The sequence below is a fragment of the Oryzias latipes genome, chromosome 2, assembly GCF_053564925.1.
Source record: "Oryzias latipes strain Hd-rR chromosome 2, Olatipes_Hd-rR_3.1".
NCBI classification, from domain to species: Eukaryota; Metazoa; Chordata; class Actinopteri; order Beloniformes; family Adrianichthyidae; genus Oryzias; species Oryzias latipes.
In genome coordinates this window covers 45,268,721-45,292,170 of record NC_136238.1, presented here as the reverse complement: position 1 = coordinate 45,292,170, position 23,450 = coordinate 45,268,721, and the positions used below count along the sequence as shown (strand labels likewise).

Sequence of the window (23,450 nt, the reverse complement as noted above, 5' to 3'; positions counted from 1 at the left end):
CTGATTCAGTTTAGATCAGAGAAGTTCCTTTTGACTTTCCAAACCTGAAATTGTAAATCTCATCCTCCACCACTTTGGCAGAATATGAGAAGCGCTTCAGACCCTCTAACTTTTTCACTTGTTTCTCTGTCTCAATGTAGCTGCTCTCACACAGCAGGATGTCCTCCTCGGAGTATTCTGTAGGTCTGCATGACAGGTACTCCTTAAAGGAGGACACCATACATTTGCCTGGAAAAACAACAAGGGTCGTTACCAAGTCAGTTGGAAAATAGATTTTTTTTAATGACACGATTTTGGCCCCAGGGCTTCATTATAATGTTTCCTCACAGTAGAGCCAAGCTAGAAGTTCCTCTTACAGTTCCAGCCCTGTTTTCATGCCTGCATTCTTTATGTTGGGGTCTTGGGGTGTATGGGTGAATGTCAATGGTGGGTGGGGGAGGAGGTTGGCTTTAATTTCAAAATGTTGTGCCTATGTTTGGCTTTCGTTTGTAAAGCTCTTTGACAACATGAAAAGCACTTTTTTTTTTATCAATAACGTTTGAAGGCCCACATTCAGAGACGGCTATATGGCTGTGCCGTACCTAGGACACAAGTCATGGGCAAGGTTTCCTCCAGGTGACTTAGAAAAACCTCTCTCTTGTAAAACATCTTTGTGGGTTCGTGCTCCGTTTCCTCAGGATGAATGAAAATAGGTCCAAAGAAGAAGGTGGTTCCATTCTGCAACCACAGCTTCTCAATTCTGTAGACAAGTTAGTAAAACTGCATGAGGGATCACAAATTAAAAATTGTACTTGCAACACTGACATTTCTCAAAACCTATTTCTTGTTCAGAGGTTTTTCTTGACTATATATTTATTTTCACCAACCTGGCAACCCGGGGCTTTGACAATCCATGTGACTGGATGTAAACGCAGTCTCCAAGTTTAAACCACATGTTATTGTAGCATAACTGTTCAAAGTACTGGCAGCCTGGCTCGCCTTCATTTATCTCCATGGGAACATCCTCTCGCTCCTGAAATGTTGAACATTCACAAACATTCAAATCTTGACAGTTTCTAATTTGAAATAGAGTTCTTTGCTGCCAGAATTAAATGTTAGCATATGAGTTCTCAAGCACAAACATCCAGATTTAATTTTTTCCAGCAAATCAAGGTTTTAATTACTAAGGAAGAGTCCGGACAATAGAGACTTCATGAAACAGATCAACATGTGTTAACACCTAAAAATAGTGGCATACGTGTAGTTTTGATAGTAAATATAGCTTTTGTTTACACTGACTCAAGTCAGCAGAATCTAAAAGGTTTACTAAATATGTCAAGCATCTGTAAGAAAGGTTGATCTCATTTAACTGCAACAAACAACAATCAAATCAAGCAGGTGCTTCACCTCACCTTGTCTTCAAAACTGCCGGGGTTTGCATGAGAGAAGGACGCTTTGTCCAGGTCCGGTTTGGTAAATCTGGAGGCATAAACGACAGGCAGAGGCACCACCCGGGGCACCAACTTTACTGGACTCTGTGGCAAGGTCCAAACTTTAATTGTCTTGAAGGACCTGGCTCCACTACCATAGCGGGACTTACAGACATACACATCTGCAGGTTTGAAGCCCTCAGGTTGCATTTTGAAGTAATCCTACGTGAATCACAAAAAGACACCTAAATTCACTACAGTTCTATTGTCATCTGAAACCTTTTTGGGGGGTGTCTAACCTTCACAGAAAGAACCACACATTTGCCGAGAACTTTACTGATGGGCACTCTGCTGCGGTAGCAGCTCTTGAAGACTTCTTTTTCCAGAAATGTTTGTGAAGCCAAGTGAATAGTTTCACTTGGCCGCTTCAACCAGCAGCCATAGAGCCACATCACACCTTCAAGGAACAACAATAGATTCATTTCAAAATATACAGCAGAATACACTTAACTCAAATGTTGCTGCCTGAAGATAGGTACACACATCAGTGAAGCATGGCATTCAACTTCCTGGTTAGACCATTGTGTCACAACAGCTGATGCTCATGCGTCTCTGACTACTATGAACATTTTTATGAGCCATCATTTGCTGATCATATTTCTTTTAAGATGCAAATGCTGAGTTTACCTTTGAAGTCAGGTTACAACCATGAAAATTCCTCATATTTGGATTGGAGCACTCTCAGAAGATGTAGTGTCGATGTACACTGTACATTCAGATAAATTATTAACTAATATTTCTCCTAGAGAAGCAATTGCATTTAGAAATGTATGAAATAAGTTTTATTTGTAAAAAGGACCAGGCAATGAGAGCTGATTCCATGGCTATGTTATAACAACATCCAAAACAACAATAACTAAGGTCTGCAGGACTGGTTTGTTCCAAACAGCTCTTAAACAATGGCTGAAAACAAACAAGTATAATAATGTCCATAATGTCCACCAAGCTTTCTCCAAACTGTCAAACAACAAAGCTACTGGACTTGGTGGGGTATCTGAGCATGTAAAGTTTGCCAGTGCAAGGGTAATCCCACTACTTGCCATGTGTTTTACAGCTTTAATGTTCATGGATTTTAACCAGACTCTATGATAAGCTAACTTTTATCCCCCATATAAAACAGGTGGTTAAAACTGGTTTCTATCATCTCAAAAATCTGGCTAGAGTCCGCCCACTACTCTCTCTTGCTAATATGGAGATGCTAATGCATGCTTTTATCATGAGTAAAGTTGATTACTGTAACGCCCTGCTTTCTGGTCTTCCAAAAACCAACATTAGGAACCTTCAGCTTCTCCAGAACTCTGCCACACGAGTTCTTACAAAGACCAGGAGGCGAGCTCACATCACCCCAATTTTGAAATCCCTGCATTGGCTCCCCATATGCTTCAGGATTGATTTTAAGATACTTTTAACAGTTTTTAAATGTCTTAACGGTCTTGCGCCTTCTTATTTATCAGATCTTTTAGTAAAGTATGAACCCTCACGGACCCTGAGATCCTCTGGCACTGGTCTGTTAACCATTCCAACTGTAAAAACTAAAACCTATGGAGAAGCTGCATTTCAGCACTATGGTCCCCGTTTATGGAACAGTCTGCCAGATGACCTGAGAGCCGCAGAGAATATTAATGCTTTTAAGAAAAGGCTCAAGACACATCTCTTTAACCTGGCTTTTAGCTAATTTTTTTACTACTTTTAAGTATTTATTCAGTTATTTAATTATTTATATGTACTTTTTATTTTATTAATTTATCTATCCATTTTAACTTGTTTTATGAACTTGAATCTGATTTTAACGCGTTATTTTAATTTACCTTATTTTAATGTTTTATTGTTTTTATCAATATTTTTACTTGTTTATTCTCATTTTTATTTCCGGTGCTTCCTCAGCTGGAACCCCTCCTTCTGGGTCGGCTGCTGTTCAGCCACTGCAGCTCTAGATGGGGACCTGCATCACCACTTAGCTGTGGTGGAACGGTCCCCGCCTGTGAAGCTGCATTTGGCTGTCTATGCGGCTGTTCACGGAGGGGGAGGTTCCAATTATTAGCGTTTCCAGCATCCTCTTTTTGTGCTCAGCCTATTTCTCATTGTCCTTTGCCATCACTTAGGGGGTGGGAGGTGTGAAAGGAGTGGGGGGCTAGGTACGGGGAGGGGGGCCCCATTTATTTATTTATTTTTATTTTATTTATTTTTAAATCGTCAATGCTTGTTTTTATATTTTGTTGTGTTTTAATGTAAAGCACTTTGTGTTATATTTATATATGAAAAGTGCTTTATAAATAAAGTTTGATTTGATTTGATTTGATAACTCTTATGTTAGTAGCAGGGATAAAAACAAAGCTGGAAAAATTGGTTGCTCTGAAAATTACAGACTGATAGCTCTGGCCAGTTTTCTATCAAAACTCTATGAGATAATCCTGCTGGACAGGATTACAGAGTTTGTATGATAAAACTGGCGGAGAGATGTGTACCTAAATGTGTTGTGTGTATTCTGGCATATTGGTATGCTCAACAAACAATGCAGGTCAAATGAGGAAAATAGGGTTTCAGACATTTTAAATACACCATTATCTCTCCTATTCTTTTTAACTTTATGTGGATGAACTGTCTCTCAAACCTAAAGTACTTGTTGTTCACACTTGTGTGGCTGAAGATCTCATTGTCAACCATTTGATGTATGCTGACGATCTAGTTGTGTTGAGTCCAAGTACTGCTGGTCTTCAATTCCTTAACATCTGTTCGGCTTATGAGCTTGATAATGACATCACATTAAATGCACAAAAAAGTTTGATTATGATTTCTCGGACAAAAGAACACTAAAATCACAATTTCCCTGGTTTTGACCTATCAAATGCTGTACTCGTGTGAACTAATAAGATAAAGTATCTTGGGCATGTCATTTCAGAAGACTTGTCAGATGATGCAGATATCTACAGGCAGTGTCATAGTGTATATGGCCAAGACAACACTCTCTCAAGTTTGGTATGTGTAAAGAAGGAGTCGAGGTGGTGTTATTTAAAGCATTTTGTCCTCCTCTGTATACAGCTCATCTGTGGACAAACTATAAAAGTACCAGTATGAGAAAGCTGCAGGTGGTGTACAATGAGGCCCTTAGGGTGCTTTTAAATAAGCCAAGGAGGGCGAGTGCTAGTGAGCCGTTTGTCCCTCAGAATTAACACTCTTTTAATTAATGTATTTTTTTATGAACTATTGTAATTTTCCTAACACTGCTTCTTAACTTGTGTATTCTTGACACTGTGCTTTTTTTATGTAGTGGGTTTGTGTACACCTTCTTTTGGACTGAGTCTGGCATAAATTCTATCAATCTATTATAAATAAGAAGCTCGGTTATTGTAGCAGTGACACTCTGGTGCTCTACATGTAATGCCATGTCACATATATCTGTGACAAACAGTCCTTTGAGGGTTACCAGCGCTGTCTTCCCACAGACGATCAATGCAGACAATGTGAGGCTTGAAGTACACTTCTGATGGCTCCACATAGACAAATTCTCCCACGCTGTAGGTGATGTTGTCAAAGGAGCATTCCTTTACATAATTGAGATGAGGATTTGGTTTCCAGGGATCTCTTTGTACATAATGGGTTGTTCCCTCTTTGTTATCTGCAGAAACATTTCAGATACATTTTAGCACAAGAGATTCCTGTGTTTTCATGCATGAATAATAAATCAACTACCTTTGTTTTTCTCCTGTTCCTCTTCTGCTTTCTTCTTATCCTCCTCAATCTCTCTGGGAATTTTCTCTCTTTTTTCCCGATCTACATCACTTTGCAAGTGTTTCAAAGTGTAACGGAGTGCAGTGGACATTAGGATCTCTCCATTCTTGCATAACTCATCCCTGATCTTGATTAAAAAGTACTGCAGCTCCACTGCATCTTCAAATATCTTTGAGTCTGTCCTGTAAAAAAACAAAGCATGAGAACCATTAGTATGTATTTGAGCTGCTTTGATTATTGTTCAGGATCTAATCAACATCCAAATCCTAAAAAAAAAAAAAACGCTATTCAAGCCCCGAGTGGCGTTGTTAGGCGTTAGCCCACAGGTGCAACCTGCCCCTGCTCTTGCCGCCCAATTCTGACTCGCCCTTACTGGCTGAGCAGCTGCTACAGGCCCCGCTCTCCCCCTACCACATATGCCAACCTGGTCAGAGCTGCATGTGATTATTTCAGTAAACTGTTTTTTAAAATGGCTGCTTTTCCGTTTCTGGGTTTTAGTTCCATAGCAACTGTTATATGTGTTTAGGTCACCTGGGGGTAAGGAGCCCGTGATGGGACATGGGTAAAAATACTTGGATTTACAGCAGATACCTTTACATTTCTGTCTGTGTTTATCTCATTAACAAGCTCGGAATTCACAGTGGATGTTTAGAGATCAGATTTATTTAATTAAAAAAAAGCACAAAAGCATCCGAAATCATGTCTCCATGTCTGGGTTCATTCACACGTGAGACTCAGCATGGAGGAGAAACCACCCACGGAGGGTGAGAGGGGCATGTTTTTCTTGTTTTTTTTACTTTAGGTCTGCACTGTATATATAGATAGATCCTTAAGATTTGGTCGTTTAAAAAGTAGCTTACATGGCAAAAAAGTCTGACCACCCCAACATTTTTTTGAAAAGCAAATAATTAATATTTTCATTTGCAACATAGAAAGTGTTGTTTGCAATGTCTTGCCATATATATCACTTCATATGTCCTGTGCAGAAATGTGAAAATCCCCAAATTTGACAGTTTGCCACAGGTGGCCACCAAACTTCTTTTGGATATTCCCGACATGTGTTTTACATAAACTGATGCAAAAAACTAGGTCTAGATGCTACTGTTCTAGCCGTAGATTTCTTTAAAATGTAAATTTGTTGAAAAAATGAAGTCTTATACAGGCCCTTGAAAAGTATTCAGCCCCCTTAACTTTTCAACCTTCTGCCACATTTCAGGGTTCAAACATAACACTATGCCACCTCTTCTTTAATTCCTTTTTCAAAGGTTGTCATACCTGTGTAGCCTCCTTGCCTTCTTCAACACTTCAAACATGTGTTCCTGAAAGACATCCAGCCTCCTGTAGCGACCACGCTCCACGTTCATTTGGATTATTTCAAAGTTGAGAGGTGGTTTCTCAGGGGCAGCAGGATCCACAGCAAAAATCTCGGCCAGCGAGTCACTATAGCATCGACGCTCCTCATCCTGGTGGCTAATTACAGAAACAAAGAGGTTCCTGATGAGCTCCCTCACCAGAAGCCTCACTGCTGGGGGCCCAGAGTCTTCCCCTCCTTGCTGCTTTCGTGTCTCCAGTAAAACCCGATGCAGCACTAAAGCATCTCGATATATCAGAGACTCTGGCTCGTTGTACATGCAAGCATTGTTGAACATGAGAGCAAAGTCCTCTACCAGAGCATCCACGTCTTGGTAACGGCCTGTGGCCATATGGCTTCTGATGCGCTCAATGTTAATGGGTTTCTTGATTGCAGCGTTATCGTCGGGCAACTCGGAATGAATTGGAAGATGGTGGAAGATCTTGCTTAGACAACGACCTCTGCGGTCAGTAAAGTTTTGCACTGAATCGTAGAGCTCATTCAACTTCTGCTGAAGAGGGGTGAGGTATTCGGAGTTCTTTGTAGATTTGTAGATCTTCCCTAAATATAAAACATGTCATTGAGATTTAGAAAGCTTTAAAAAGGTAGACCACAAGTCACAAGGCCTAGTAATTATTGCAAACATATCTACTGATGTGTAGTCAAAATACAAACAAACAGGACAATATAAATACACAAAAAAAGGGTAGCATAGTCTGGTTTATCATTCCCATAGTGCTAGGCGAAGGCACTACCCCCATCAGTGCCCCCACTGCTGTACCTGCTCGAGTGGAAACTTGCTCCTGGGGTGGCTTCTCGGGTTCTTGCTGTTCCGCAAGTTTTGCGGCACACTCTGAAATATTTCAAATCATTGTTTTCACATTTTTTGTAATTCATACCAACTAAACTGTCTGATTTTGCTCATCAGCTACACACCTTCAAACACTGCTTTTTTGGAAGCTTCGAGGTTCCTCCACTCTGTGCCTACTAATCGACTCAGCTCTCCGAACGAAAGGTCTGGGTGCCGAGCTTTGACGAAAGGCCGTATTTTGCTGCTGAAAAGAATGTAGCCACTCATATTCATTTTCCTCTTTGCTCCTCTCTTTGATAAACCCATCACCTTTGGAGTGGCCTTGAAAAGAGAGAAAAACATCAAATCAGGGGAATGTGCTTGAAACCTAAAGAGCCTATTGTAGGCATTTAAGCTCATTGGAAGAATACAAATACTTGGGAAGGTGTGTATGGCATGATATCCATGTCACTTGACAGAGAGCTTTGCATTTGAGGCATCGAAGGTGTCACAGGAGCATCATCATCCTCGTCCTTGATTTTCATGTCACCACCTGCATACTCCACGTCAACCAGTTTAAGTCCAAGGTCATCTATCTTCTCGTCCATGACTTCTATGTTACCATCTGCATTTGGCACGTCAACCAGTTTAAGTCCAAGGTCATCTATCTTCTCGTCCATGACTTCTATGTTACCATCTGCATACGCCACGTCAACCAGTTTAAGTCCAAGGTCATCTATCTTCTCTTCCTTGACTTTCATGTCACCGTCTACACACGCCACGTCAACCAGTTTAAGTCCAAGGTCATCTATCTTCTCTTCCTTGACTTTCATGTCACCATCTGCACACGCCACGTCAACCAGTTTAAGTCCAAGGTCATCTATCTTCTCTTCCTTGACTTCCATGTCACCACCTGCACACGCCACGTCAACCATTTTAAGTCCAAGGTCATCTATCTTCTCGTCCTTGACTTCCATGTCACCACCTGCAAGTGCAGTCAAAACACAAACAGAACATGTAAAAATAAAACAAGGGCAGTGATCTTATATTGGATATTGGAGCGTGTTTGGTGTGTACGTCCTGGCAGGTCAGTGTGTGGTGTGGTGATTTTTTGACTCTCAAGGCCCGTACACACCTGGACAAATTTTGCGCGCTTAACGCCTCGTGACTAAACAAAGGGCACCAATGCGAGTGTGCACACGGACGCGAAAAAACGCCAAGCGTCACTTTGGAGCGCCGTCCCTGCAGTTCATTGTTTAAGGCCATTACAAACTCTGTGATATAAGAGATAATAAGAAACAAACAGTGGCGCAGATATTTTTCCAAGCACTGAGCAGCTGTCACCGCTGACCCCCATTAAATTTGCGCACCAGTGCCTAAGGCCGCTGCTAATTCGCGCGCCCCCCGGCATCTAATCTGGATGCGCCCCACTATTTGAGAAGCACTGGTTTAACAGATAAATAAATAAATCTATGTTTTTGTGGTGCCTGCGGAGATGCCCTGCCATGTTAGTCGTGCTGCCAGTGAGAGAATATGGTACACGCACATAGCACAGCTTACAAACACTTGGTTGTTTTTTTTCGACAACGCGAACGTTGTCAACATAACTCACTGGTGGAAATCCAAAATATTTCACAGCGTTCGACATAAGCGGTTATCCGGTTGTCCGAGTCAACCAGATTTAACGGAGGACAACCAAAATGAACCTGGTGGTTGTCCGTGTGACAACCTGATCTTTTGTTCAACATTTTGGTATTTTTCGACTATTTTTCAAGTTTCAAGGGTTAGTATTTGGCAAACTCTGAATTGAGACGTAGCAGGAAATTCTTTCGACTGACAAACGAAGTCTGTGCATGCTAGCTAATCCTTTCTGTTTGTACATCTGTACTTTTCAAAAAGGATTACCGGTTTTCAAATACGTGTTGAACAACACTACCTGGTGTGACCGCTAGAGGTCTCCAAAAACACAAAAAGATTTAGTTTTCAATTTTTTGGCAATACTTTGTGTAACCAGATGCTTCAATATTTAGTAAAATGTTTGTTTTGAATATCTAAAGAGTTTTTTAAATGTCCATTACAAGAGGCAGTTGCTCTTAGATGTACAGAAGAAATAAAGATGTAAGTACTGACATCTGAGTGGGTTTCGTTGCTGTTGAATATTGGTATCAAAGGACAACCAAAAATTGGGGAGGACAACCAAGTTTACTTGCCAGGTTGTCCGGAGGACAACCATTTTTTTCCCCTTATTTCTAACACTGCTTCCAAACCAGCGACTTCAGTGAAAGAGGAGGGGATTCGAGTTCTGTCGATGGGTCTCCTACATCTGCAATTGCCATGCTACCTTTTGAGCGGCTGTTAGAGGAGGTTGACTCGCAGCACTTCAACAAGTGTTTTTTTTCCGCTTGGCGAGTAATAAATAATAAATAATAATAAATAATTCGAAGTTCGAGACTGTGACTTAATTTCGATCGATTTCGATTTAAAGTCCAAATCGTGACACCACTATTACTTATATACAACATACATTTTTGATAAATTTTGTATGATGTTAATTTCACACTGCAAAAAACCACCATCTTACTTCTAGAAAAAAGTATTTGTTTTTAGTAGAAATTGACTAGAAATAAGTCAAATTATCTGCCAGTGCAGCTAGTAAATTTTACTTAACAAGATGTCTTGATTTAAGTAAAAATATCTAAGTAAATAGGTTAAATTTTGAAATTAGGCAAAAACACTTATTTTGAGCAGTAATTTAAGACAAAAAAAAACTAGAAACTAGGATTTAGGAGCTTGATTAAAATGTATTGTCTACTAAAATTCAGAAAATAAATCTTGAAACAAGCTGTTGCAAAAGAGTTATTTTCTCATTTCAATACTAAAAAGAATGAAAGCAAATTCACTTTTCGATTGTTTCATTCAACTTACAAACTGAGATGTGTGTAAAAAAATTAAACAAAGGCACTAGAAATACAACTGTTTCTTTAACAACACAATCAGAATACTCATTCAAAGAACAGAAACGCCAAACTGCAAAATCAGTTTATCTTCCAACAAATTACTTTAATGCTATTCATGTCGTGGTGATGTCCCGCGTGTGAGTTGTATCCTGAAAAAGCTCTGTCTGAACGACAGAAGGGTGGCCACGCATTTTGTGTAGGTCAAATGTAGTGTAATATGCCATTTAGAAAATCAGACCCTCGTGAAGCTTTTCTTTTTCAAACGTAACTGGCATCAAACCAATAGAAAGATGCATCTGCTGACATCGAACACCAAGACTGGACTTGACAGGCCTTTCTTCTGAATGAAGGTGTTTGGATCTTCCTTTGGCTATAAAGCAGACAAAACCTTTTTTACTTTAGTATCTCCAATGTAGTAACTTCTTTGTGTATCTGCTTAGGGCAAAAATAAAAATGGCTCCAGAGTCAATATAAGCTCGTCTGGCCTTAATCTCCAGATCCAAAAACTGGTATACATCATCTAGGTTGGGCTTCTGTACTTTTTCTGCAGTTTTTTAATGCCGTGGCTTGTTGTACTTGCAGACTATCATTGTTCAATAGTAGAAGTTATCAAAAATTATGATTTAATAACTGGCATCAAACTGGCATACAATAGTAAGTCACAAACTTAAAAGACAGAATTTTTTAATATCAGCCTTTTCATTCAAACATTAAGTTCATCAAGCATACATGACAAACAGTCTTTCAAACTGGCCGATTTTGATCTATCTGGCAACCCTAGCATAAAACAGATGCAGTTGAGCAGTATTGGGCTAGCAATAACTCAAGTTAGCTGACTACAATAGCATACTTCTTTCACTGAAATACATAACTAAACGAAAATAAAATCTAACATATTTAAACAGAACCAAAATCTCATTAATTGTATTTTAAAGTATATTTATGATGTATTAAGCATACTACAAAAAAGTGACTAAGCAGCTAAACTAGTGCTAGCGCAAGCTAGCTAGTTGCTCTGTTAGTCTGCTTCCTTCTCAAGATGTTTAAACCCACTTTATAATCTTTACCAGCTGCGTGGGGCGTAATGGTAATTTATTCTATGTCATATAAGTTAATATAGCTTACCACCTTTTTTTATCTTGTCCGCTAAATATTATATTCCTAATTCGTTTTTCCTGTTCGTCCTCGTCATATTCTGGATCAAGATGTACGTCGCAAATGTGACAAGATGGCGCTGGGTCGGTCACAATATGAGAATACTCAAAGGGTATCCCAAAAATGCAATAAATAGATTTAATTTTTTGTGTTACACTTTATTATGCCATCAATATGAAAATACATACCAGGGCTCGACATAGCCATTTGTCCGCTGGCCCGGTCCTGTTTTTCGAGCAGTGCGGACCACAAGACTTTACTTTTCACTTGTCCGCTCGGTTTATATATTCTTCACCTTTTTCAATAAAGTAAATTTTGCGAAAACGTGTAGATTTACCTCGTCTTCATAGTTTAGTTTTTCTGCTAGTCCTGTGTTCAGACTTCAAGGGTTTCTATGGGAAACCTTTGATCACTTCTCCTTCTCTCCCGCCTGCGCGCGCGCGGCTTTCACTGCCGAGCACCACGCGGCACGCGCTCACTACTTTTTTTTTTCAAACTTTATTGAATGTAACAATTCAATACAAAACAATGTTAAACAGCAACAACGAAGGCACAAGCCAGTGGGTTATTATTACATTTGATTATAAATCCGACACCGTCACTGAAGAGAGACTGAAGCATGTCAGAGATGTGGAAGACATGGCAGGAATAGATAGGAATATGTTGGATGGAGTAGTGGGTATAATTAGTAGTATGGACAGCAAGATATTTAATGAATGCATTGAAGATGAAACTGTATCCACTAAGCTTTAAGCTGAATGTCAAAGAATCAAAGGCAACTCCAAATACCTGAATCTCAGACTCAAATGCAGTAGAATGTTAAACTACTTAATTTTGTTTTTCTTTACAACACTGTAAGCAGTAAGTATTTCTAGTTAGCTGAATGATCTCAGTTAGACCTGCACAATATTAGGGAAAACTCTCGATATGCGATATCAGAGAATAAAATTGCGATAACGATATAATTTGCGGTATATAAACAAACAGCAAAATAACCAAATAACCATTCCCAGTTTAAAAATTATACTCCAAATGACCCTCGTTGACATAGGTTACAAACATCTAACATAACAGGGCTCCATCTGATTGGTCAACAATGTGAAGGCGTCCATCCGATTGGTCAAATGCATTAAGGGATTTATTTGATTCGTTAAATGGTTCAAGCTGCCATTAGATTGTTTTAACACATTTAAGGTTTATGATTTATTGCGATATTTGCCGTTAGAAGCACCATGAAAACTTCTGAACTAGTGTTACCTACTACACTGCAGTGCTCTCTTCAAAACATCTGAAACAGACTAGAGCAGATTTAAGTTTGATATGGTCTATTTTCAGTCATTGAAAAGTGTGGAAATAGTGATGTCACCAGAATGAACCAAATTGCACCATATTAAAAGTTTCCGGGGGGGCATGCCCCCGGACCCCCCTAAAGTTGCAAGCACCTGCGGAGCGGCGGGTCCCGCTATGCGCGGTGTCGGGCCAGTAACTTTCAGGCAGGGCCAGTAAGTTTCAAAAACTACTGGCCCTGTGGGCCAGTGCAAATTTCTGGGCTATGTCAACCCCTGTATGTCAACCCCTGCATACGTTATAAAACAGCATAGAACGTGTTTGCTCTACCAGTTAAGCTTAAGCAAGTCTTCTGAACATATTAATCCCCCTTCATCTGATCACAATGGACTTTTCCATTCTCGCTTGTGCCCACCGGAATGTTCCGTTGAAAATAAATTACGAAAATACATGAAAAATACATATTCTAAAAGATCAACTATTCTATGTAAACCTTGGTTTGATTAAGGAAGATAATTATTGTTTGATTTGTACAATCTTTAGATTCAAAAAAGATCTTTGCGCAAAATCTTGAGTAGGTATTGCCCAAACCAAGCGCGGTAGAATTATGATTGTGTCATCTGTGGATTGCAAAGTACTGTTTAATTTTGATTTAATCAGATCACTATGCTGTTAGAGTGAAGTGGCTTGTTCTCAATCTTAACAAATATGTATGTGAAATGTATCTAATTATCATTTCTGCAAAAAAAAAACAATACTTACTTTTGTACTTACCAAAAAGATTTTGTGGTAAATAATGTATTGTTGACAATACAGACAACAATGTATTGAATGCCAGGTTTATGAAACACTGTTTTAACAGAGACCTTCTTCCTTATGAAATAGCTTTACCTAATCTTGCTTGCGTTTATAAATGCTAAAAACATGTTTGGTTATCATATCCAGTCAATTTCAAAATCAGTGTTTTCATCTAATAGAATGCTGATTATGATATTGCAGTAAAAAATAAAAAAATATGTATCTATTGTTTATCCTGTTAATATTGTATGAGCTATTGAACATCAGTATTCAAATACATTTTTGGGTATGGATTTGGATTTTCCAAATGGGTGTCAGTTTGCTCGGTGTGAGAAGTTATTCATCTTAAAGTAATCCCAGCAGGCTGTTAACGTTTGTCTGATATTGATACAATTCAAGCAAATGTGAAGCTTGCTGCCAATAAAAGGAAGATCTGATAGTTTAATCTCTTCACATAATAACTGTTCTACATCTATCCATGAGTGATCTACCGGATTATTATTATGCCATTTTAAAATATGTTGTAATCTTTTAGGAAAGAAGTAATTGTAAAAGTTAAGAAATTCGAACCCAACAAGGGATTTAACTTTTTTCAAGGTTTTTAAGCTGATTCTTGGGGGTTTATTTTCCCATAAAAACTTAAATATGGATGTATCTAATGATTTAAACCATGTTTCGGGTGGATGTATAGGAATCATAAAAAATAAGTAGTTGATTTTGTATGCGTTTTTCATTTTAACTGAAGCTATTGTACCTGTAAGCAATGTGGGCAAGTTCACCAATCGCCATAGATCACCCATAATATTTTTAAGCAATGGTACAAAATTTAATTCCTCTAAGTCTAACAGAATGGAGGAGTAAGTGATGCCTAAATATTTTATATTTCCTGGTTTTAGAGTTATTAATGAGGTACTGATTTATTCCAGTTAATGGCGTATTCAGAGAAGGATGAAAACGTGTCAATAACTGCCACTACTCTGGAGATTGAAGATTCCAAAATTTGGAGGGGAGAGTAATACATCGTCTGCTTAAAGACTAATTTTATGATGGATGTGTTTTGTTTTAATTCCTTCTGTCTTTATTTTGTCTTATAGCTGCCACTAGAGGTTCAATAAAAGCAAAGAGAGAGGGGGACAGTGGACGCCCTTGTCTGGTGCCTCTTTGGAGGACAAGGTGACAGAGGTTTGTCTATTGGTTTTAACAGATGCACTTGGATTGTGATAAAGGATTTCAATCCAATTAATAAACTATTTACGAAACTCAAACTTTTATAAAGCAGCTAGCAGAAACGTCCGATTCACCCTATCAAATGCTTCTCAAATGACATTAGGGTTGCTTCCTGTTTCTTAATAGAGGCAAAGTCTATTAGATTAATAAATCTTTGAGCGATGTTTCTGCAGTGTCTTCCTTTAATAAATCCTGTTTGATCAGGGAGAATTCTCTGGGGAGCGATCTTCTCTAGTCTCCTAGCAAGATATTTACATATAATTTGAAGATCTGCAATGATCAGAGAGATGGGACGGTAGCTGGAAGGCAGGGTGGGATCTTTTCAGGCGGAGAATGGAGGAGGAGAATGATGTTTGCAGAGTTCAGATTAGCAGGTAGTGAATGGTTATCTTTAATAAATATAACCATTCTATAAAAAACTGGAGCCAAGATGTCCCAGAATTCTCTGTAGAATTCTGCTGGGAAAACTGTTCGGACCTAGAGCTTTATTATTGGGCGTCTGCAGCAGAGACTCATGAAGTTCAGCAACACAGATGGCTGAGTCTAAGGCTGTAATTTGTTCTTGGTTTAGTTTGGATGAATTTACATGATCAAGAAAGGATTTAAAGCTCGATTTGAGATGAACATGAGTTCTTACAAAATTTCTGCAAACATGTTATTTCTTTTGGGTTGTGTTTAATATTTCCTGTTCCTTCCCTAATCGGAGGGATTGTGATTTTTCTTTGTTATTTTAAAATTGATTAGCTAGGAATTTACCAGATTTGTTTGCTTGTTCACATTTTTCCTATTGAAGTCTTTGTAGCTGAAATTGAGTTTGCTTATTAATTATTTTGTTTAATTCTAATTTACATTAATCCAGATCTTTCAAAGCATGCTCTTGTCCAGAAGCACAGATATCATCAAGGGTTCTCATTTTATTTTCTAATTCAGATACTGCTGCCTTTTCTTTCTTTTCTTTAGTTTCTATAATGTCCCATTCTCTTTTTAAAATAAATAATAAAATCTACATCTGTAAGCAGAGATGTATTAAACCTCCAGTTTTTAAGGGATACATTCGTAGATATAGTCATGGAAACTGATGCATGATCACTGCTATCTATTGGATGTATCTGAACATCTTTAATATCCTTCATGGAGGAGTTGCTGACTAGCAGATAATCTAACCGGGAGTAAGAGTGGTGAACAAAAAGAAGGTGAAACCTCTGGTGTTTTGGTGACAGGACTGCCAAACCCAGCAGAGACCCGTTTCGTCCATGTACTGCCCATGAGTTCTGTCCGATTGCCAGCTTTGCTGTTGCCATACTGAGCTGAGTCTGTTGACTTCAGGGTCATTGTCCAGATTGAAGTGTCCTGCTATAAAAAACGTGGAGCCAGAGTGAGCCAACAGTGATGTAAAGAGTCTGTCAAAAAAGGAGGAGTCATCTACATTTAGACCAAATATACTGGCTAAGCAAAATTTCTGATTCCATATTGACGTTTTCATAATCATAAACCATGTGGATCTGACACAGTGTCGGAGTGCGTAAGAGTGATTTTTTTTTGTCACGGTGGATTTTTCACGCTGCTTTTAACGATTGCTTTTAACTTGAAAGCTCCGTCATATTGTAGTGGCGATCATGTGCACGTTGGGTCTAATGGCACCAAAGGATTGTGGGCATGGGTGTTTCTTTTTGTTGAACCATGACTGAGGGGCCTTAGAGCTGAAGTGAGGTCCATGCTGATTGGCTGCTTGTGGGTTTGTCTAAAACAAATAGGGTCAATGCTGGAAGTTGGATCATGCATTCAGCCTCCGCTCCGAGACTGAAAGAGCGCTCCTGGCGGCCGTCAAATAAATCCATAAACTAGCGGCATCATTGAATAAGCCGCAGGGCTGTAAGCGTATGACAAAAGTAGCGGCTTATAGTCTGGAATATACGGTATTCCCTTTTATTCACAAAGAACTGAATTAAAAATGAAATCAGAAATACAATTTTAACCTTAACTTCTTAATATATGTCCTCCATCATGAGAAAAATGTCACAAGAACATGTTAAAAAACAAAACATGATTTTTATTGGACTGGGTCTGCCTGCATACAAACAACAAAATGGCAATGACTTTTACAGTTTATCTGGCTCAGAAATGACCAAAACCTACCTGAAAGCACAGGATCTTCCTCACTTTCTGAGCCATATTGAAGAGCAACAGTACTGCTGGAGAGTCGGCCCCCCTGTCCAGACCTTCGGTTTCGGGATAGAAACAACATCCTCTTAAAATCGTAGACTTTGTTTGATACCAGTGATAACTAAACCCTACCTGATGAGGACGCTCGATGTAGGTTCAGCGTGTTCAAGTTCAGTCTTTAATTGGATAAATACTTTCTTTATGGTGTTAGCATCCTGGTAAAAGACCAAGTAAATGTTATAAAGGTGTCACGTCCTACAAACTTCAAATTAAAGTGATACATTGTTCGAAAAAAATCATAAGAAGAAAAAGATTGACCTTGAAAATCTGAGATCCTGGTTCGTTGTAAGTCTTGGCATTTTTGGTCATGAGGTCAATGTCCTTCGTCATAGCACTGATAGATTTATAATGTCCAATCTAAAGAAACAAAAATACAATTCACTAGTTAGGAGTCGACAATTCTACTGTTCTCTGAAAGATGCAAAACCACAAATAGCAAAAGTACCTGTATTCTCTGAGCAATCATTCTCAGATCTATTGGCTCCTTTATAATAGCGTAGTAGTCTGGGTATTGCTAGATTCAAAAAAGACAAAGCAACAAATAAAGAACAATAGTGAAAAGTCACTAGATAAACCCACATAAAAGAAGTTCACCATTCTACCAATCATGAACTACAGCGAAGCAAATCAGGTGTAAAGAGGGACTGTACTTTAGTCCTTCAATAGTGGGAAGAAAAATCTTGTATGCACACCTAATAATAATAATAATAATACAATAATAATAATAATGGCTTAGATCTATCTGCGCCTTTTCTTGTTGCTCAAAGCGCTTACAGTGTGTCCATTATTCATTCTTAGTGATAGTAGCTACTGATGTAGCCTCAGCCACACTGGAGGCAAGGAGGTCGAAGTGTCTTGCCCAAGGACACAACAACAGCTGGCTGGGGGTCGAACCGCCGACCCTTCGGTCATTGGGCGACCTGCTCTACCACCTGAGCCACTGCCGCCACATCTGCCTCATTTTTTTTAAAAGCTAAAGAACAACCTATACTAGAAAAAAACTCCCTCGTTTTTCCAACAGCGCATATCTAGGAATGTGTCTATTTTTTAAGTGCTGTCATGTTATTCATTTATTTGTGCTATTAATTTCTTGTGACCTATAATAAATTCATGTAATTAATCCATTTTTGATGGCAATTATTTTTGACCTATAATTCCTTTCAAAAGCCTACAAAGCACACATGAAATGAATTAAAATAAGCAATTACGAGGGTTCAGGACACTGTGACACAGGCTGCTTAGTGGTGCAGTGGTATGCACTCTTGCCTCACAGAAAGAAAGCCCCTGGTTCAAGTCCTAAAAACAGGGGACCTTTCTGTGAGGAGTGGGCATGTTCTCTGGCGAATGAATGCATGAACATTGTGACACAGCTATACATCAAATTGTTGCAAAAGAATAAACTTTATGAAATTTTCCTATTATAACAGACTTCCAGCCTTACTTTACACTAACAAGTGGGATTATGGAGCAATTCAATGAGCTTCAAATCGAATCAAAAGGCCAAAACAATAGGTCCAGAGTGCTCATCTTAGCAATTCCATTTTTTTTTTACCACAAACCTTTTATCAATACCATAATGCAGTACGACAAAAAAGTAAATATGGACCGGTTTGAAGTCATATATAGTTTTCACGGAGCAGACTGTACGACGTGGCAGATATATGCAACAAATTAAATTTATAGAACTTTCACATAACCTGTAAAAGACGTGTCTTTGTTACATTAAAGAGGCAGGGTTCAGCTGAAAGCGCTGCATCTATACTGTCATTGTCAGAATCCAAAGCATGGTCCTGTTTTTAGACTGTTTTTGTTGGGATTTCATGTAAAAATGAATCAACTGGAGGCAGAATTAGGAAAAAGTACTGCCCCCTTCAGTAAATGTCTCTTTGTTTTCTCAGCAGGTTTGAATCTTTCCAGCTGGTTCAGACTACAGACCCAAAGCCCTCTTCACATGGGGACGTTTTTCAGCAGGAAAACACAAACAACTCATTTAGGATGGAAAATCCAATTTTTCATAGACGGCATGAAAATCCCAAAAGCAGAAGCAAAGACTGGTTAGAAATCAATACAGCAATTCCTTAGAAAAAAACGGTTGTTTTTATCTGATCTTTTCATGATGATGCCAGTCATCTCGTCTGGTGAGTAAAAAATGAGATTTTGGTCTCTGGTTGTGACTTCAAACTTGGGGCATCAAACCAAATGCAGCTAAGTCCGTTTCAAGGCAGCTGCTCCCAGAAATGTTCTGCCGAGTCGTTCTAGTATTTCTCTTTATGAGATGCTCAAGCTAGCGGTAGCTCCCAAAACATTTGCTGCTTTGTAGCGTTTGACATAAGCGGTTATCCGGTTGTCCGAGACCACCAGATTTCACGGAGGACAACCAAAATGAACCTGATGGTGTGACAACCTGGTCTTTTATTCAACATTTTGGTATTTTTCCACAATTTTTCCAGTTTCAATGGTTAGTATTTGGCAACCTCTGAATTGAGACGTATGCAGCAAATTCTTTCCACTGACAAACGAAGTGTGTGCATGCTAGCTAATCCTTTCTGTTTCTACATCTGTACTTTTCAATACAGATTACCTGTATTTAAATATGTGTTGAACAACACTACCTGGTGCTACCACTAGAGGTCTCCAAAAACACACAAAAAAATTTAGTTTGGCAATACTTTGTGTAACCAGATGCTTCGATATTTAGTAAAATGTTTGTTTTTAATATTTAAAGAGTTTTTTAAATGTCCATCATAAGAGGCAGTTGATATTGGATGTATAGAAGAAATAAAGATGTAAGTACTGACATCTGAGTAGGTTTCGTTGTTGTTGAATATTGGTATCCAAGGACAACCAAAAATTGGGGAGGACAACCAAGTTTACTTGCCAGGTTGCCTCTGGACAACCATTTTCTCCCCTTATTTTTAAAGCTGTTTGGTCTGCAAACATTTTTACAGTTTGTATTTGAATTGACTTTGTATAAGAGACCATTTCCAAAGGAGATGTTGCAATAAAAGAGTTTTTGTTAAACATATTCCATCACTTGTCATTTTTGTTAGAAAAAGTAAAAGCAGGGAGGAAATAATTAAAATCAAAAACTAAATTTGGAATGTAAAAAATCGCTAATTTTCTTTTCTGGACAACACTTCCAGCTCTGCTGTTGCAAAGAAATATACAATTATAAAAACGTACCACTTTCGAAGGCAGTTTCTGGAAAAACTCGCTGACACATCGCCCCGAGGAATCGGTGTGGAACACGATCGCCTCCAAAAGCTGCTCAAGAACCTCCTTCAGACTGCTGCCTGGGGTCTAAAACAGATCGTCAGAATGTCTCTCAGCAAAGAATTTCAAAGTTCATCTTTAGATTGAAAAAAAGAGAACCACAGAGAACTTGCCTCTTCTTCAGCAGATAGCCATGGATTCTCCTCTATATCATCCTCATCTTCATCCTCTCCATCTCCAGGCTGCACAAACTCATTCTTTGATTGCAGATACACGTCCCACAGCTTACATGCTGCTTGGTACTCCTCACTGTCAGGCTAAATCAGATTTAGAAAGGATGAATGAAAGAGAACACGACCAAGATTAGCTTGAAACACACACTTGAAATAGAAAAATGCAGCAAGTACAAAGAATAAATGTCATTTGTATACTTTGTAGAAGGATCTGGCATTGTTGAACATCAGTTGGAAATCGGCAGTCAGCTGCTCCACATCGTTATACTCCTCAGACTTGAGCTTGTTCTGGATTTTTGTCATGTCGATGGGCTGGGAAACTGCTTCATAATAATCAGGCTGATTCCTAAACCAATAAAACCAAAGAAGAAGAGGAGTCAGTGAATGACTCAGTATGAAACACAAACACTGCTGATACTGCTGCTAAAGAAGACTGAAATACACAGAAAAACAACACAACTGGATGGAAATGAAGCAGAATATGTCTTGGAAAAGGGTCTTTTTAGGTGTTTCAGTTGAAGACGCCCCCCCTCTTATACAAGAGACAGAAAGCCTTTAAAAATACCACATTTCTAAAGCAGCAAGTAAAACCTGCTGTTTAAAGCACCATGTGGACCTCCGGCCTGCGAGGGGGGAGCTCTGCTCCAACTGCCCCCACTGCAGCTTGGTGCTCTAATCCACCTGATGTGTAGTTTGTGTTGCACTGTGTAGTTCCTTGTAGTTTTGTGTTCAGGCCCACTCTGTGTAGTCTTTTGTTTGGTGCAGTTATGTTTAAGTAAAGCTGGGGGGGGCTGCCCTTTTCACACACACACACACACACACACAAAACGACTTAAAAAAGTGTACAAAGATTGGTTGACAATCAAAATAATCCTTAGTTCTCAGCAGGATGTTGGTAGCCATTTCTAAATTGTGTTGCAAAAACATTGACAATCAGGGATAATCAGTCACCATACCTCCTCTTTGGTACCCGAAGGAAAACCTCACAAAGCTGCCTCCCCTGGTCATCCTTATAGTCCCTGACAGCGTGGAACAGTTCATGACATACAGCAATCTGTAAGAAAAACACAATTATTAGAATTCAGCCCTTAAATGTACTTTCATGCATTCCGTAGCACTAGCAGAACCCTAAAAACTTTTATATATTATATATATAATAAAAAGACAGAAACATAAAGCTGTTGAAGATGTTCTTACTGTATCCACAGGGGGAGGAATATTTGAAGTTCTCTTTCTTTTTCTCCCAGGAGTCGAGGCATCGTCCAAATCCGCGCCTCCGCTGGCAGCGCTGCTGCTGCAGGGAGAGGAGGCTCGTCTCCTCTTGGAGCTCGCCGACATCACAGCATAACCCGGTAACTTACTACATAAAATACATGAGTACAGGAAGTTTGTTCTATTCAGTTTACTCACTTGAATTATATAAAACGCTTCTCTTCACAAAAGGGCTACTAGTCACAAGAAGAAGTTGTATTGATTAGGTTAGCTTCACGAGGAGGATGCAATGCATACAAGCACAAAACACATGTTAGCATGTTATCCTAGTTTATTTATCGCTTTCCTGATAGCTCGTCATAATAGTCACATCATGTTTACACATTTGAGTGCAAGCACGGACACAAAATGATAACGCTTAAAACTTTTTAAAGAGAACTTACTAACTCAGCGAAATGTGCAGTAAATCCCTGAGCAGAAATGTTGAACGGACAGCGAGCTAACTGTTGACCGGAAGTTGATGCTGCTTTGTGTTCGTCAAGGGAGAAAGAAACCACTAACGGAAGTGCTGCCCCCTTCAGGTTAGGAGGGCCACTCAATTCAACTTTATTTAAACCGCACATTTCCTGCTACAGAGCAGTGCTTCCCATAATAAAATAGATATTAGTTAGATTTAAAAAAATAGTAGTTAAAATAGTAAACATAGTCAAAACAATACTAATGATAATAATAAAAAATAAATAAATAAAGACATAAACTTGTACACATCCCACCAGTACAATCAAAAGATATCAAATTAATTATTAATAAGATTTATAAAATCAAATGAAAACATGTGAACAAGTAAAAACTATGTGAAAGCTTTACAGGCTTTTAAATTTTTTTCTCCTCAAACCTCCACATTGGATGAATCCCTCACATCCTCAGGCTCTTCCACAATCAAGGCCCACAGTGCTGAAATCAAGCCTCACAGTGGGTGTTAGTTCTTACCTTTGGGACCACCAGCAGACCTGCACCTGTGGATTTGAGGGTCTGGAAGGGTCATAAACTAAAAGTGAACCTGATAAATATGAGGGGCCAGTCCAACTTTTGTATCTTTTTTGTAACTCCTGTAACTATTAAAAAAAAAACTTTAAATTGACCTTAAACTGACTGCGATTCTGTGCAAAGATTTCAAAATCAGAGTAATGGGCTCCTTCTTTCTGGTTCTAGTTAAAATGCCTTCAGCCGAGTTTTGTACAAGCTGCAGCCAATGGTATTTTTCTTAAAAGCCGAAATTTCAATAGCCTATTCTAGATGATAGAAAAGCATGAATTAACATTTCACCACTGGCTTTGGAGAAAAAGGGTCTCACTCTGGAAATATTTCTAAGACGTTAAGGCAGTCTTTTTAACTTTGTTTGTGTGTGCTTCAAAGGTAAGATCTGCATTTAAAATCAAACAAAGGCTTCTGACTTTACTGCGTTTGTAGTAAGTGGCATTCTGCTGAAAGAAACCTCACTGTTGGAGATGTCGTTTGGCTCTGTGACCAGAACGCATTATGAGGACAGTTCAAGCTGCCAAGGGTGGTTGGTGTGAATCCTCATGAGAGAGATGTTGTTCGAGATGTCTACGTGAAGGTCTCCCCAAGTTATGGTGCTTTCAGTGTGGTGAGGTCTCCAAAGCCCGTTTCTGTTGCTGGAGGTTCTGAGTCATCCAAGAGCTGCCAGGGCACCATCCTGCATCGAGACGTCTGACGCCTCGTCGTCCTCTTGGCGGTGGAGGATCAAGTACAGGTAGATCAGCTTGCCTTAGGAGGTACAATCTT

General features: G+C 39.1%; 1 protein-coding gene across 3 annotated transcripts in view; it reads right to left on the bottom strand.

Annotated features, from left to right (window-relative positions):
• LOC101169930 (uncharacterized) overlaps window positions 1–22,151 on the bottom strand; it is an 85,373-nt gene extending 63,222 nt beyond the window's left edge. Inside the window, exons 1-22 of one of the 3 annotated variants that reach the window (XR_013653042.1) lie at window positions 22,092–22,151; window positions 21,630–21,792; window positions 21,389–21,486; window positions 20,631–20,778; window positions 20,373–20,516; window positions 20,170–20,286; window positions 17,432–17,500; window positions 17,245–17,343; window positions 17,059–17,141; window positions 16,900–16,982; window positions 15,964–16,116; window positions 7,777–8,324; window positions 7,486–7,681; window positions 7,331–7,402; window positions 6,474–7,110; window positions 5,160–5,380; window positions 4,894–5,085; window positions 1,709–1,866; window positions 1,392–1,631; window positions 867–1,012; window positions 582–739; window positions 45–228 (exon numbers count right to left, since the gene is read on the bottom strand). Coding sequence is in view for 2 of the 3 variants with exons in the window: in XM_078940328.1 (XP_078796454.1) it covers window positions 45–228; window positions 582–739; window positions 867–1,012; window positions 1,392–1,631; window positions 1,709–1,866; window positions 4,894–5,085; window positions 5,160–5,380; window positions 6,474–7,110; window positions 7,331–7,402; window positions 7,486–7,681; window positions 7,777–8,324; window positions 15,964–16,116; window positions 16,900–16,982; window positions 17,059–17,141; window positions 17,245–17,343; window positions 17,432–17,500; window positions 20,170–20,286; window positions 20,373–20,516; window positions 20,631–20,778; window positions 21,389–21,486; window positions 21,630–21,770 (3,887 nt within the window). In the remaining variant the exon portion in view is untranslated. The remainder of the gene's footprint in view (window positions 1–44; window positions 229–581; window positions 740–866; window positions 1,013–1,391; window positions 1,632–1,708; window positions 1,867–4,893; window positions 5,086–5,159; window positions 5,381–6,473; window positions 7,111–7,330; window positions 7,403–7,485; window positions 7,682–7,776; window positions 8,325–15,963; window positions 16,117–16,899; window positions 16,983–17,058; window positions 17,142–17,244; window positions 17,344–17,431; window positions 17,501–20,169; window positions 20,287–20,372; window positions 20,517–20,630; window positions 20,779–21,388; window positions 21,487–21,629; window positions 21,793–22,091) is intronic. The other 2 variants (XM_078940328.1, XM_023963854.2) reach the window with 2 other exon arrangements.
• Between the last annotated feature and the right edge of the window lie 1,299 nt (window positions 22,152–23,450).